Raw genomic sequence first — 17,390 nt, 5'->3', positions numbered from 1 at the left:
CGTTTATGCAAATTCATTGAAAAAGCAGTTCAAAGAAAATTCAAAGCAGTGCAATTGAAATACGTATTTGTCTCACCGTTATAATCGAACGTTATAATCTGAATCGTTATAATCTGAACGTTATAATCGACGATTACGTTATATATATTGTATATTTTCACGTATAACGTGCATTTTCACACGTTTAATTCTTCCTGCAAATGTACGAACAACCACGATCCACCAACCGCAGTATCCTCGAAGCAAATATCGAAGTAACGAAGCGAGGATACCGAAAACGTTATATTAAACGGAATCAAATTATCAATCTACGACAAGAACTACCCATCTGCCCACTCTTCCGAATTCAATTACCGAATCTACGCGATCTAAAAGCAATTTCCATTATCATGTCGCAGATGGAGAAGAAAAGGCACGTCGTGGAAACGATCGCAGAGTCTGCAGTGCGAGATCCGTGCAAAAAGGAAACAACACACGCGTTGGAGAATCGAGCTCAAAGGTTACAGCAGACCCAATCGTTGCCACAGCTACAGCCTACCGACACGCAAGACAGGTAAGCACGCGATCCTTTCTACAACGTCTGCCGATTAATATCGTCGACGATGGTTCGAAACGGATGATTCCCGCGGTTTCCCTAACGATTTACGATCACGGCCACGCCCATTGCCCGATCGCTCGAGAAATCGCGGAAAGACACGGAGGAGGCATCAAAGACGAAAAGAAGCATGGTGTGATCAGACTAATAGGCGACACTGGCGATCAAATTTTCTGTATCTCGCACGATATACGCTTTCACTGGAATTGGCTGTTTCTTACTGTTATCGTCGTTAGCCAGCTCCGCGTTACGAGCTCCCGTCTACCATCTGCTTTCCAGTGCGAAGAGGGTGTATATGATATTCGAGTACATTTGCATCGTAAAATTTGGCTAACAGATTGTGTTACAGCTACTACTCGCTGTGCTACTACATTCGTTTTATCTTAATGTTTACAATATGGTAATACTGTAAGGAATACGAAGAAAGTTTAAAAGGAATGAACTCTCGTTCTCGGAACTACCGAAAAATGCTCGAAGAAATTAATTACGCGGCGTGTTAAACCGTAAGACTCATTATCATGCTAGGATAACCTTGACCCGAGAAACTCTGGTAAACTGATAACCTTTAAAGCGATTGCGTCAAACAGGTAGAATTTGAAACATGGAGAGAACAAGTCTAATCGATTTCTCAATCATTAGAAATTAAAACGACTAAAAAATAACAAACTTTATAGTACAATAATAATATAATTTCATCATATATTTTGTGAAACGCGAAATGCCATAAAATGGCAGCTCCGATCGGAATAAAAATGGCGTTGCGTGGTACGATTCCATGAAAAATATACTTGAACGTGATAGGAATAAAAATCGCGCGAAGGAAGTCACGTTTGCCAATGATTCATTCGAGACTCGCTAACAAGATCGCGAGTCGATCGAACACAATCTGTAATCTACGATCGATGAAATCGCGAAATTAAAAATCATCAAGATCCTATAGCCACCGAAAAGGTCGCTGTTTAACGAAGAAACGATCGCGAAATTGAGGAATTAACAAAGCGACGTCGTTCACTGGTTAAACTCGAACATGTAAGCATCGAGGAAACGGAGGTCTCGCAACGAGAACACCAATTCGATAATGTCCGGCTCGCGATTCTATTAACACACAATTTCCACGTTACGCCGACCTTTTACCTCGTTTCCGTTCCGAGCGAGAGCCTCCTAAAGGAGCCAATGTCACGACCAATGATCACCGTCGAACATAGCAAATAAGATCCGGTTTTCTACTTCTCTGTGTCTCGTCTTCCGCGAGAAGAACCGCGATTTTGACGGAAGAAAAGAAAGAGAAAACGTAGAAAGACGGTATTTTCCTACTAACTACCGAAGTAATTTTCACAGAAAATAGTTCTCATAGCAAGCACTCATTCTGCTATCTCTTCCTACATATACAATTTCCAACCTAGCCTTTGCTATTCTAGCATCTAAAATAGCGATGACAAACTGCGGGCCACATCTGACCCTTGACCCTACCTGCTTGGCAAAGCCATAGGAAAGTGAACATTTCCATATCTATTTCCATACATATATTCCATATATATTTGTCACTTGCGATTTTACATAATGTAAATCTTGTTAGAAGATAGTTGCGTTTGTAAACTATCGAGGCTTTACGGTATCATCTACATTTTCATCATACCAACCAGTTGACTGAAAGATAAGCTCGGTAGTTTGCAACGCGAGAGAAGTTAATTACTCGGGGAATAAAGTTTCCCTTACCAAGGAATTTACTGATTAGCTCTGAACGAAACACAATTTAACAGTCCTATCCCATTTTTCATTCCCTTCTTTACAGCGTCGCAAAGAAATAAAATTCGTACTAGATCGACGAACTCGGATTAATACGTCTCAAGTACAACTCGTTCTGGCTCGAGTGTACCCTCATTCGACATTCCAGTCCAACTGGAACGAAACGAGTCAAAAGTAGAATCGTCGAATTGTCAGGGGCGACTATCGAAGTGGAGGATCTCCATTAAAAGTATATCGATCTACCATTACGGTGGCTTTCGTGGAGGTTTTGGGTCTCCTCGATTATAGCGAGCGGAACCCAATTGCGCTGATGGGACACATCCGATAGCGTGGATCCTTCGCCAACATAACCCATAAAATGGCGAGTCGAAAGCAGAGGAGCTAAATGATCGATACGATGCTCTCGTGTCACGGTATTCGCGAGTAGCTCGAATCCAATTGTCGTTTGGCCGTCGAGGAGAGAATTTTATGTGATTGTATTTCGAAATACCGTGACGTGGCATGCTTTTAAAACGACTGGTTTCTACAATGTTCCTGATTATTCAGCAAATAAAAATAAATTGTATTTGTCGGCATTTCTTGTAATCGCCGTACGTGTATCGCCATTGATCGAGAAACGTCGAAGCATTCAAATATGAATTAAACGTCCAGCATTCTGTCGATTCTAAAATAACATAGGAAAATGCAAATACGTCGATTCTCGAAACTAATAAATACATATTCCTTCCATATCGTAGATATCGAAAGTTACGATGGTGACCCGAGCCATCACTGAATTTATGTGACATGAATTTATGAAAATATGTAACACAAATTTACAGCTGAAGATACCGCGACGCGAATACGCGTTTTAAAGTAGCTGTGACATCAGAATCGCCGTTGGATATTATCAAGAAACTTTCGATATCGACGTGAGAAAATTACCAGACAGCTTATTTACCGCCCACAGATTTTACCGCGGAGATAAATATTCCGCCTGTAGAGAGTACGAGGCGCAAGAACGTCTAATTAAACGTACTAATTGATTTGTGGTTCGTTGGTGTGCGCGGATCAGGGAAAGCAGACCACGTCGAATGCGACGGACCGAAGCTCGCGCGAAAGATACGCGGTGTCGTGATCCAGCTACAATGGAGCTCTGTCGTGAAAAGTTCGATTATTTAACCGTGTCAACGGAGAATCGCGATGCTTTGAAAGCGAAGTATGTTGCTCGAATGATATTCCTGGTGGTTTGGTTGAATGTAATTGAACGTAGCTAAGCTCCGTGTAACAACTTGGTATAAAGTGGAGTTCTCAGCAAAACAAACAGACGTGGAACCAAATTCCGCACTCGATTTAGCAACAGGAATAACGGAGGAAAATTCAATGCTGCCGCTGAGTGAAAAGTTAAAAGTCGCAGGTGTGGCGTCGGCATTTGTTAAACTAGGTTAATTAATTTATCCGGAAATCCTGGAAACCGGATCTACGTGTAATATGTTGGAGGATATATGGAACGAGGAACATAATGTCTAAATCGACAGAAAGACACCCACTTTCGGTCGCAAATATTTGATTTTATTATAATTAATTATCAACATATTAACCGCTGAATCTTCGGCGTAGTGTCCAATACTCTCGAACCGAGATAATAATGGCGAAACGTGACCAAAGCTATCGTATAGTTGACTTTAGTGACAACTTTGATTTCGCTACTTGCTCTGTTAAAGAAACTACATAAAGCTAACGAAGAACAGTCGTCCAATGTTTCTCAAATTATTCTGCTAAATATAATACATTGGCGATCCTTCAACGTCGCGTGACTATTTATCTTAGTCGATCAAAGTCACGAAAATAATTGAGATCGTGTTGTCATTTACGATTACGATCAATCGAAGTTCATAGCAGATCGCCTAAGTCGCGTTATTTCGGATTACACTCACCCGATAGTCACGAAACGTCATCGGGGGCGTGTCCATTTCGGTCAGTCATTTGAACAACACAGAAGATCGTGAAGCTCATTGTCATTCCAGTTAAGCTCGCTTCAAAGTCAGACGTGTCGTGTTTGAGGTCACTTGAATGTATTCAAATATTAAAGGAAGAATTGGCTGTGTGTATACTTAGTAAAATTCGACGTTCTTTTTCGGCACGGGTCATCCTCCCAACCTTTAAATATTCATAGCGGTAATTTTCTCGCGATCGTATCTCGCATATAAAAATTGCTCAGAAATTACGAATAGAAGCCTGTTCAGGGGCAAAATGGTCATTTACCGAAGTTACAAGCTTCGAAGGATACGAGCCTGATTAATTGCGACTATCTAATTCACGTCCGCCGGAGAAGAAAGAGAAAACCACCGTCGGTACCAGCAAAGCAAAAACCTTGGTGAAAATAGAAATTACACGGTGTAACAAAAATGAACGCGACCAGCAAAATAAAGAAAGAACATCCGTATATAATAGAAAAAAAAAGTTTTCTTCTTTGAAAATAATTTCCAAAGATCTTGATAAAGTGTTTATGACACTATTGAGAAGGTTTCTGGAGCCATCATAAATTCTTAATTCAAAAATAAATCATTTCTTTTGATACGTTGATTACTTCAAACTTCGTTATTCATATGCAAAAGTGAAATCTCGTTGGTTCAAAGGGGGAAACTAAATTCGAATATCAACTATAATTGAAGTCTTGAATATTTGAAAAATTATAAAAATCTGTAACGTTACAAGATTTCAATGTTTCGTGTTTCAACGTTTTTAAATATCAAAGCGCTCATGGTATCAAAGCGGTAGATTTCAACGACGGTTTCCGGCACCAGCAATTTAATACCGTGAAATGTAGCAGGTATTTTGTGTCTGAACAAAATGTATGTGTACGAAGGAACACAGTAGACGATTCATTATTAATAGGAAAAAGGAAATATGTGATATTCCTAAATAAAGGAAATATCGTAGCATCTGGCCTAACGAATAGGTATACTACCTGTATACGAGTGTCTGTAATTCGCGAGCTATTTCTCATATTTTCATAGTTATTTCAATACGTCGTTCGTAAATTTATCCAACGCGTTGCAACAGAATCGCAATATCTTTTTAATTTGTTTTTCATTTATTCGGGCAACATTCCATTCGATGGAACGAGCTCTTTTCCCATTGTAACGTTACGCGTTAACTTCAACGGCGATCCGAAGTATTGATACGATTAGCCATTCGCGCAATAATTGATATTGAATTTTGCTTGGTATTGATAGTAAATGATTTCGTCGATAATATAGAATTTTTGTTAGTACCGATTTAATAAAAAGGATATCGACGAGGCCGAGTTTACAACCAATTACTCGTTCCGTTTTTTAATTTGTTACGTTATTTCGTTAGCGACAGTTACATTAACCGCTTGCATGGATTATTGGCGACAGAAGGTTGCTTTACCTCGCAAATATTGCATTTTACTTGAAATATTTTGCGTATTTTCATATTTTCCATGAATGCGCAAACACCAAAAATGTATACGTCAGTACAGTATATATAGTTTAGAGCATTTTAGTTGATTTTGTAGTCATCGTATTGATTTATCTCATTAACGATAGAAAAATCAGCTCTGTCTATACGATAAATAATTTCCAGTTGATCTTAAACGATTTTTAATTAGCTCATTAGCTTGTAGATAATTATGGCGTGAATTATCAGCGATCGAGATTTACTTTATGCTTTCTCAAACAAACCCGAAAAAAAGAATTAACATATTTATCTACAACCATCGTGACTGCTGATTAATTGGAACTTTACAGTAATTGCGAATCTCTGTATAGCTCATTATATCCAGCACGTATTACCAGGACCAAAACGGAATACAAATAATGAGCAACCGTAATACTCGCCCTCTATTGCTTCGATCACGATTAAGTGTAAATTAGTTAGAGACGCGATAATTCGAACGCATCTGTATCCATTCAGCAACATCGTAATACCGTTTATTAGCTGTTTTGCCCGCTACAAAGAGGAACTCGCCATTTGTTACAAAAACGATCGCGAATCTACACCGCCATCAACCATAATTTGTTTTCGTCATTCGGATAATCCAGTTATTTTTATACGCATAACGATCACGACGCGTTCCGTAACACGTTGGATTTTCAAGCAATTACAGAACGTAGTTACAAACGAGAAGGAAAGGCTGTAAATCCCGCTTGGGATGGATTAACCCCTTGCCATACCATTTAACTCGGAAGAATCCGGGCTAAAATATTGCACCCGAATGGTCAGGAAAAGAACCAAAGCGACGGAGACAGAGTGTCACAACTTGAAACATGAGATCGTGCGACTGAGTGCGAAGATAGGCGCGGCCGTGTTTAGAAAAAAGACACCATTCGATACAACCATACTTGGCCCGAGATTAAGACTACGAGCCTGACTCGTGATATTCAAGTTTGGCTCAAAATTCTCATCGCGACTCAGACTCGCAAAAGTATGGCAAGTGGTCAACCCGATATGCTGTTTGTTTTACACGTAGACGTAAGTAAAAACGATCAGACATTTACAGAAGGTAAAAGGTCTTTGAACAGTTATTACATTCGTTTCGAAATTGTAAAATACTGGATATACATTTGGAAATACGGTTTGTTAGAAAAGAACATTTCCGAGCTATCGATGTCAACGCGATCGAGTAAAAAATAAAGGGTTTCCGATTTCACGGAATTCGTAATAAAATCGATCGACAATGGCACGATGTAACGCGGAGATAAATAAAAAGGGGCTCGAGGTCCAACATTCTGCGCGCTTTAAAGAACGAAACTTGCGTCGATAGCAACGAGCGAAGCAAAGAAATCTCAATAAATCAGGAGATTTCATTTCGTGCACCGATTCATTCGATACAAAGTAGTTCTTTAATGCGTGTTCGCCGGGTGAATTAAAAAAAAAAGTTCCCGGTACAGATAAGACGGGGACAAGGTCAGACTGTTATCGCGAAAGCGTAAAAGCTCGCTGCAAAAACGTAGAAGAATTGATTCGTTTTATCCTTGAACCGTTTCACTCAATTAATATTAATCCCTTCCTTCGATATCCTTCCCTCTAAAGAAGGCGAACGTAAAAAGGAGATAAATAGGCAATTTCATTAAATTAGTCAGTAGAAACATTGCAACGTCGAATTTCAAAGAAAAATTCAAACGGATATTTAAAAAGGAAAGAACCAATCGTATCGAAAGAACAGCAGTCTTGAAAATCGATAGCGCTTAGCAAAAATTCATTTTACGTCAACGAACCGAACGAACCCACATCTTCCAATCCAGCGAGTCCACTGATTTTCGTTCACGTGGATCGTATTATTTTCAATTAAAACATATAACGAAATGTATAATTAATTTCATACATTTGAACGAATTATAATATGTATCGCGTGTTTTATATATTTATAAGCATTTAACATGTCACCGTCAACGATATAGTATTGTAGGAAATGAAAATCGGGTCCACAGTGAATGTGATAAAAATCAAAAAGCCCTGTCTCGAGAGAAGTCACGCGCGAATTCTGTTCTGTATATCGTCCGCAACCTCGAATGGTAATTCCCATAATGGTTGTCCCATCTACGTATACACTTTGTTTCTTCCTCTCCTCTGCATATTTTCGCACCTGTCCCCATCACTAAAACGAAAGTATTTATTGCTCCTCGAATGCGTAGAAGTATGTACGCAAGGAAGCGCATCGTGGAAATGTTCGAGTCTTTTTCACGGTGGAAAGACATCATCATCTTTTATCTTTTCGACAGATAGTCGGCTATATCCTCTCCCTGTCGTGTTCCTCGATGGAAAAAAGCTACAAGATACAGTGATCCCATCGGTTCAACATACAGCCATTTACGTACACAATTTTATGAATTTCGGGCGTTTGACCATAAACTTCTTGCGAGACTTTCAAGGAAATATTTTGCGGTTCGAAGCGTTCCCGTTAGGAGTTGACGAAGATGTAAGAAGACACTAGGAAATTGAAGTGAAAAACGAGTGATGTTCCGGACATCTTCAATTTCAAATTTTAAGGATATACACGAGACTGACAGACGAGGTAATACGCTGCATGTTTCAGTGGATTAAACCGCTTGGCAAAAGCGACATAGTCCTTCCATGCGCGTAGAAATAAATGCGACCAAGCTGCGAATATTTCTAATTACTAGCCACATGTGTGAAAACCTTTTTACCGAATGTTAATTTTATTGTTATTTTCCGCTAATGTTTAATTAATTAATCTGAAAATATGAAGTTGATGCCAGAGATATCGATGGTAATTTCCTTCGCTGAAACATAGTTTTTACCAACGAATTCTCCTAGCTAATAAAGTTCAAAGTTGGATTTTTCTTTAATTCTTATAATCCATGGAATATTTTATTCTTGTAATATGTAAACTTGCAAATTCTGAACTTCTCGCTTTCAACGTGTGCCACGATCACCGAAATAGAATATCGTAGGGAGTGGCAATCCTAGTAAAGGATTGTGGGTGTCGATCATACCTATAGTCGAAAGTTTCGAAACGGGTTAGAGAAAGAAAAAGGAAAGAAGCAAAGAGGTTCGTAGGTGGACTTTCCGTGCACGTTCAACGGTACTCCTACGTGGCATAAATTCCGCGCGCACGTTCCACACGTCACGAAGGTCTTCGGGCGCTTTGTGCAACGTGAATTAGCTGTAGAATTTCGCATGCGGTCGAGTGGCTCCTGAAACAACGCAGTGGGTGCAACGAGACACCGGCTCTTGGCGGTGCATTGCGAAATTCACCTCTAAATGAGATAGGATGCGCGTAAATCGCACGGTACACGATACAGTAAATTGACTCACCCTCGACCTCGCGTCACGACTTGTCAAACAGTAAATGACGTCGAACAGATAAGTAAATCCTCTTTAAAATGTCGATCTTTTCCTAATCGAGGATTCCAGGCTATGCTATTATTTCTATTAGTAGAATGGAATGCCCTAGCAATATTAAAAAACGATGAAAAAGAGGATGATCTTTCGTGGAGAAATAATTCAGAAATGTCGAATACAACTTTTGTGTGTGATGCATTATTTTCGAAAGACTCGAGTTTGAAATTAAAGATGCTGGCGGGTACCCATATTCTTTTTATTTCCTGGTAAAAAGCCAACAGAAACAAACTTAGATTACGTCATAAACATTTTAGGCTCGCGGCAACTTTTATAATAACTTCTTCTTATTACTTTTCTTATTATTCCAAGTTGTTCTTCGTCTGGGCTTCGGGCGTTATTTACTTCCTGTCAGGTGATTATGACTTATTCAAGAAATTGGAATATATTAAAGCTTCCTGCAAGACACGGTGACCTATGATGAATCGCAGCGACCGTGAAATTACGCGGCTCGCCCCTGACATTCTGCAAATGCTTGCTCCCTTGTTATGACGAAGTTGGTCGGCCTTTTCCTTTTTACCGATTAGTCTCGTAAGTAAAGATTCAAGAACCACGTAATGTTTTACGGGTCTGCGTAAAATTCCTCGACGACCGAGCGTGCAACGTTATCCGCGCGACGTTTTCCGCTCGGATCATCTCATCCCTGGAATCACTCGTTCGTCATTCCCGCGTTTATCGCGCGTCGTTTCAAAGATACGAGCGTGCCAGCATTTGGTGTAATTTATAGCGGAAATAAACGCGCCGTTCCTATATAGTATTTCATTTCCATCGTAGTAAAAATGCAAGACGAGGCTTCAGAAAATTGTGAGCTTCGAGAAAGTATCAACAGATCGTGGAACAAAAATCGATAATTATTTACGAAGCGATTAATTCATCGATTTCGCTGCTTTTGCGTCGTTCGCGATAAATTATGCGTCGTGAAGGATAACGAACGAACTCTCTTGTGAACCACTTTACATAAATTTACGTATACGCAATTCTTTCTCACCTTTAGTCTCAAAGATATACGCAAAACTATTTTCAATGCTGTAGCATCTAATTCAATTACAAAGTTGTGAATCTCATGATACGAATCATTGTCATAAAAGCTAGTTACCGATTTACCGATCGGACTAGATCTCGTTTATGTTCCCATAAACAGAGAGAAAGAGTCACATAATTACTCGCGATACCTAATCCTTCTGTAGTAACACTCAATGGAAATCCACTAAAAGTAAAGCCGGAATTCGAACCGTAGACCTTGCAAGTGGACCGAATAATCCGCGAATCCTTTCCCCGTTCAACTCTTACGTCGTTTTACGTCAGAGCCGTGAAACTTTTTCTTAAAAGGAGTTACAACTTTGAAACTAAATTGCGCAATTCTTGTTATGGAAGACACGGTATAAAGATTTTTCTGTCCCCCTTGCCAAGGCAAAAAGTCACGCACGAAACGCACGTACATACGTGTGTTAAGTAGATACGTCAGAGTTAGAACGAATATCTTGCTGCTCCGACTTACTACGAGTAAGCCCGCATTAAATCACTTCAAGCACTCCGTCACGAGGAAAAATGCGTAAATTCCTTCGCGACCTCCTTCCCTTTGTCGCCGTATATCCTTGGACGTGAATTTTTTCATACGAGTCTGCTACGAACGCTTCGCACGGTCGTACAATTTTATCAAATGGAGAAAAAGTGGAAAGTAGGTTCCATTATGTGAGCGGGCACTCTTTTAAACGACGGGATTGAAAATAAAGTTTTTATAGCAGTTGACACTGGTAATCTCCGCGGAGGTTTTCGTCTACGACGCACAGTGCTCGAATGAACTAATTAGGCAGACAGAATTCATAACTTAGTTTCATAAAAAAAAAAGGAGCATTCAGTGTATAATTTACTCATAGTATTTTCTCCAAAGTTTATCATTTTCACGAGAATTATTCACCGCGTGAAACAGTGACTTTTAATGGATTCGAATTGACACCGATGCTACACCACTACCACTATCGCTTTTGCTGCAACATACAATTTGAAGGTAATTTTACCCTATATCGTATAATGTAATATACGACATACATAACAAAATCACTAACAAAAATAACGATGTTAGTCGAAAATGTGTTTATTACGTGCTTCGATATATCAACGATAATAGGAACGAATTAAATGTTTTGAAAATGTTTTGATACAATTTTATTCCTTATTTTAAAGCGGAAATAGACAATAAATATTGAACAAATAAAGCATCCGTGGTAGAAACACCGTACGGGCTGGATCAATGCGCGGAACATTTTTATTTGAAATTTTATTTAAAGAGACTACCCACACAATTTGTACCCTTAACTACGTGTTTCTCTTAAGGTTCTCCGCGATATCTGTGTTTGAGAAGCTTTTATCGTTAAACTACCTCTGACGCGATTCGTATACATGTTTATGAAAAAGATAAAGATATCGTGAAAGAAGCCTCGGGCGATATTAATACATAAATTATATGAAAAAGCAATACCTTCTGCGAATGAAGCATTTCTGCCTAGAGCAACGTTCGACATTTTATCCTAACTGGTTTATACTCAAGAAGCTACATACGGAAACTATTCAGAATTTGAATCGTAATTTCCTGTCCGACAGACTGAATTACAACACCAAAGAATATTTGACATACCAAAACTGAAAAAATTCTAATGATACGAACTATCGAGTACATTTAGTCATTGGCCTCTAGAGGATTAGGAATGTAGCGGATGGTAAAACATCTGCGTGGCTTTAAACTTCTTTGACTTGTCACGTTCACACGGAAGAAGGTGGAAAAAGGAAGGAATTGGTCGAGGGAAAATAGTCTTGTGCAAAGGAAATTACATTAGATCCCGGAGGTGAGTCGAGGTTAACGAATTGCCCTATAGTAACATAGCGCAGCTTTTCTACTTGAAGACTCGATGAAGCTGACATTCACGATGGATGAGTGTAAACCAGCAACACGACATTACGTGTAAATGGTTAGCGGAAAATACACGATGAATTACTTCGATGATATTACGATATATATTTTCTTCGATTCTAATACAGCGGCTCGTCGTTGGAGACTCTGAAAAAGTATTTGAACGTTGGCAAGTATAAATATATTCTGTGTACTACTCTTTGAAATTTCATTGGCATCATAATGATAAACGACTATCTTGATTATAGTGGTTTAGTGAAGTTTATCGTAAGCATACGCTTAGTAAAATATTAATATGAATAATTAAATCGAAGATGAAGACTCACTGAACACAGATTGAACTTTAATAACACATCGTCGACCGGCCATTTTATGCAACAACGTTATGCTAACGCGTGGTACCGGTTATTTTATGTAAAGCTAACAACTTTAGTTTGTGCACGAATACAAGAGTTTACCGGCTTTTCATGAGCCACCGTATATGCACGAAAGCTCGGATAATCCACTGAAATTTTATGTTTCAGAAAAATGGACAACCCGAGTGACAACGCATCGGATGCGATTAGTAGTCAAAGGTAAACCTCAACGGCGAAATCTGAAACGAGAGAGAACACTGCGTTTAGTGAGAAAATCGAAAGTTGTCTCTGTCGGAGGAGTTGGGAGACCGTTTTGTTCACGACCAAGTTTTGGGAAAGTTTCTGTCGGGAGAGTGGCCGACGTTATGTAACGACAGATCTTCTTACGACGATCTCCGACACATAAACAAACGCGAGCGTTAAGCAAGCGGAAAAATCCTCGACGATGAGGTGGCTCGTTGCGTCGTAAAACTTTGGCAGACTCCGAACAACAGGCAACCCTGCTAGGTATCCCCTATAGAAAAACAAACTAAAATATCATCTCCGAGAATAATTCTTTCTCGTAACTATGTAATTGCATCGCGGGGAACGTGGAACGTGGCGAGACCTGGTATCGCAAGAGGGATAATTTATAGCAAACAGAAAAGACGCGAGTACGCGTTGGCTTCTTGGTGAGGCTAAAATACGAGAGAAGGTCGTTGAGCGGTTAGGAAAAATTTATCGTGGAAAGAAAATTCGATCTTTCATGATTATTTACGGCATTTCAAGTTTCCTCGCACAAGCTCCTACTGCGTACTTAAAATTGTAACGTAGCTTGCAAAGGAAGACGACGTTGGCTTACTAACTGGTATTCTTAGCAAAGCCTTTTAAATTTTGTTGCAAACTCGAGCTTGAAAGTAATAGATTATGGTAGGTATGTTAATTAGTATCCCCATTATATAGAACTTTAATGCAGGTTGAGAAAGGAGGAGAACAGAATTGCGTTATTATTTCCGTAAAAGAATCCTTTGTAATGAATTCTGCTTGAAACCTAGGTTCGAAGATAGTAGATTATATGTAGCGTTTTAATTAACTTTCTTATATATTTAGAGTTTTAAATATAGCTTTCAAAGGAAGAACGACGTCGTCGTAACGTTATTTCCCTAACAAAGTACTTAATAAAAAATGTCCATAAATTTGAACTGTAAAACTGAAAATAGTAGATTATAGTATTTTGATAGATAACATTTTCTTGATCACGATAAAAATCTTACAATGCGAAACGATAGAGAGTAACAAGCGCGTTCCAATAACAAACAGCACCGGGACTCACTCTGTGATGAGCAAAGAACGGTTGGAATATTAGAGGAAGTGACCTATCTACCTAGTCGTCGAACCTCTCCGGGATTGTGTGAAAACTAAATAACAACGAACACGGGTTTTCAGCTTAATCAAAAAGAGTGAGGGTCGCTCGTGACAAACCAGCCTTCGAACTTGCTCGTCAGTTTGATTAAACTGAAAACTTTTAAATACACCGAGTATCTCAAACCGAGCATAGATGGTTGTATTATTAACTGTTTGACAAAAATACACTGGCAATTTTTCAAAACTTCTTACGTTCCACAGTCGAACGTTACTTTCGATCTAAACTTTCTCCTCTGGAGCACAGAGGAGCAAGATTTCGAAGGCTTGCGCGATCTGAATTCTTATAATTGGCGTTGTAGAAAACTTTTCAAAGGCAAGAATCGAGAGGCGACAAGGTTGGAGAATATTCGATCGAAAGAACGATTTTTATGGAAAATCTCGTAACGGTGTCAAGGACCAACGCAATCGTTCTCGCTCATACGGAATTCGCATACTCCGGTTGGTGTGGTAACTGGTAGCAATGCGGTTTTGGATTGAACCGTGGAATAAATATCCGGTGGCGCATCAATCAGCCATTTCGAGATTGTATGTATTACGAGGATCGATGGGATTATTAGCAACGTCATCCTAATCACCTTTGGTTGCCTTAATCACCTGTATGATTAAAAAATCTCTTTAATTCATCCAATCCCTTTAATCCTTCCCACTGTGAATGAAAATGACAAAGTGTTGTTATAACGGAGTCAATTTAAAAATATTACATTACTTCCATTACATGTTGATTAATACTTTTGAAAATATATAAAGGAGTTATTGTTTTCTATATCGTTCATTTTGAATTCTTCGTCATTACTCGTTACGTTCAGAAGATAGACATCGTTATTGGAAAGCAAATACGAGTAAAGTTTCTAGAACCACGATATAAAAATCCGTTTACAGTAGTGTCAAATGTTTCTTCGCGTAACACCTACCATACATATTATATATTCGCGTTTCGCTGCATAATCGTTTCGCCAATCGTCCCATGCATAAATGTCGCGACACAGTTCTGACGAGTATTTATCGAGCACCGGGAAAAACTCACGCAAATTACAAAGTGTATATTACACGAAGGTGCTTTGTAATATTTGGCGAAGATTGTAACGCGTGAAAATGTTTTCTCAAGGAAAATCTAACTTAAGACGCTTGTGTAGTGGCTTGGAAAAATATTAGTACCTTCGATCGGAGAGTATAAACGTTGGCAGCATTAATCGATGAAAAGAAGGACACGCTGAAACGCTCGGTGTATCGATAACGCACGTGACATTGTACAAACGCGTCCACATCTACTGAGGCGCGAAATCCCAGTGGAATTATTAATTTATATAACCGTCGATGCAGATGAGAATTGCGAGCAAACAATAATGAAAAATAAACGACAATCGGTCCTGCGATATTTACGATTATAAGCAGAGTATTGACTCGATTCACAGTCTCGGTTCACTCTCGGCTCGATCGAATTATTAACCCCCATTGTTTCGATTATAGGTGTTAAAAATATTTCACGATTCGTGAATCGAAAAACTCGTTCACATTATCAATTCAGTCGCGGACCGATCGATCTCGCACCAGTAAAATATTCTTTCCTCGATAATCTTTGTCCGTGAGGACTACTCATAGTGCGAATGCCTACAATCGAAAGCGTGGGATAAAAATTTGACCGAATCGAGTCACCGATAGTCTGGGTCGAGTCTAACGCTTCGACCCTACCTTTTCCTCCATTTGTTTCCGCGTGGAAACCGAACGAGCCGCGAAATTCGATGACGAATCAATGGTCTAATTTACTGACAAAAGTACTCCTTTGACGACTGACTAATTACATTCCTCTGCTCCACAGGGTATATAAGAAATCATCACCGAACAACAAGCTGACCCTCTACTTGGCGAGCAGAGATCTGATCGTGAGCGAGTTGAAAATCGATAAACTACAGGGCGTACTATTGGTCGATCCTGAATTTTTGCAAGAGAAAAGGGTGAGTTTTCAATATGAAGAAAACAATCAAATATTCCGCTTAAACGTGGTTGAAAATGCCACGCTGAGATAGGAGAATGAAACGTAGGACATCATACTTACCATTGTAGAAACTTTCCATTGGTTTAATTCAATGGATAGAATTCGTCTGCAAGCCCAATTTCTCAAACATTCTATCTCTCTGACCTCAATTTCATCGACAACTTTCTCGCGACATCTTTCCGTCGAACCTAATTAAAGATACTTCCGGAGTTACTCCGTGGGCAATTTATAGACTAGAAGAAGCTTGAAGAAGATGGCAACGAGCTCACGACCCCTGAGACGACATCCTCGATACTTCCCGCGAACCCAACAGATACCCGTATTACGTAAACGTCTTTCATCCACTGGTAAAAAGTTGCCACCTCCACTGAATTATATTTACCTATAAATTATCGCGATCCGATAACTTTCGTTAGAGTAAAATTTGAAAAATATCGTACGATCATCGAATAGTTAACATTCACGGAAGGTCGAGAAACCCAACCGCGAGTAAATTCGATATTGATTTTTTATTTATCTGGGAATCAGCACAGTGGTTCTATACAATTCGTTAGAGCTTCCACTGAAAAACTGTGCGAAGAATTTGAAAATCCTGGCACAACTATCAACCGCGAATAGACTAGCATTCGCACAATTCTAAAGAACCGAATCACGATTATTTACCTCTCTATTTACCAATTTAACCGTCTGATGTTCCAGGTGTACGGGCAAATTACGTTGACTTTTCGCTACGGGAGGGAAGACGAAGAGGTAATGGGACTGAAATTCTGTAACGAGGCGGTTATGTGTCTCGCGCAACTTTACCCCCCATATTCCGGCGCTGATCAACAAGAAACGACCCCGTTACAGGTCTGTATAAAGATAATTAAACGTTTATCTCTCTTTCCAAGGTTTACGAGTTCGCATTTTGCTTCTGTATCTAGAGACGGTCGACTTAAATTTAGAAAATCAGAGCGATTTAACGAGCGGAACCCTGCCGGATGAGATTGAACGCAAGGGTGTTCATAAACTCGTGAAATCTTGTCCGTCAACGTGACACACGGCGAGCCAGCAGCTTACGATCAATGAAAATTTAATAAAGCCTTCGATGGTGCAAGTGTCCCGTGTTCCTATCCGCAGATGTTTCCATAACGTATCGTAAAATCGCAGAAAACTGGAAAATTAGTATTCCTGCATCGCTCGACAGCTTAATTTCCGCACTGATTTTGGACTCGATAATCGATGATCTTTTCCGACAGGATACAAAAAAAAGGGATGTAACTTTTCATATTTCTCGACGGATCTTCCTTTATTTTTCTGTCCGTACAAAAACTCATCGTTCTCTACCCGTGTTTAATATTCTATTTAAAATTGCTTCGCGATTTAAGCGTCGACGGATGATAAAAAAGGAAGAGGAAAGATAAAAATGCATAAAAGTTGGAATCGATGAATAATTATTGGTAAAACGAAGAGAAAACGTAAAATCGCGACGGTGCTGGATTTTCTCAGTCGGTTAAACGGTAAAAGGGTCGTATTATT

The 17,390-nt window shown here is 39.4% G+C and overlaps 2 protein-coding genes across 5 annotated transcripts in view; one reads left to right on the top strand and one right to left on the bottom strand.

Moving 5' to 3' along the window:
• LOC117206009 (14 kDa phosphohistidine phosphatase-like) overlaps positions 1–17,390 on the bottom strand; it is a 63,102-nt gene that overhangs the window by 26,201 nt on the left and 19,511 nt on the right. The window lies entirely within an intron of this gene.
• Positions 1–17,390, top strand: part of LOC117206002 (phosrestin-2-like) — a 46,465-nt gene that overhangs the window by 10,385 nt on the left and 18,690 nt on the right. For 2 of the 4 annotated variants that reach the window (XM_033444920.1, XM_033444919.1), the window contains exons 3-6: positions 399–553; positions 12,644–12,694; positions 15,696–15,831; positions 16,572–16,721. In XM_033444920.1, coding sequence (XP_033300811.1) covers positions 399–553; positions 12,644–12,694; positions 15,696–15,831; positions 16,572–16,721 — 492 coding nt within the window. Of the gene's footprint in view, positions 1–398; positions 554–12,643; positions 12,695–14,257; positions 14,405–15,695; positions 15,832–16,571; positions 16,722–17,390 lie in introns of those variants that run through there. The other 2 variants (XM_033444921.1, XM_033444922.1) reach the window with 2 other exon arrangements.

Source organism: Bombus bifarius, unplaced genomic scaffold (assembly GCF_011952205.1).
Source record: "Bombus bifarius isolate JDL3187 unplaced genomic scaffold, Bbif_JDL3187 scf7180000007996, whole genome shotgun sequence".
NCBI classification, from domain to species: domain Eukaryota; kingdom Metazoa; phylum Arthropoda; class Insecta; order Hymenoptera; family Apidae; genus Bombus; species Bombus bifarius.
Note: the sequence above shows the minus strand (reverse complement) of the source record. Positions and strands in the feature narration are given on the sequence as shown.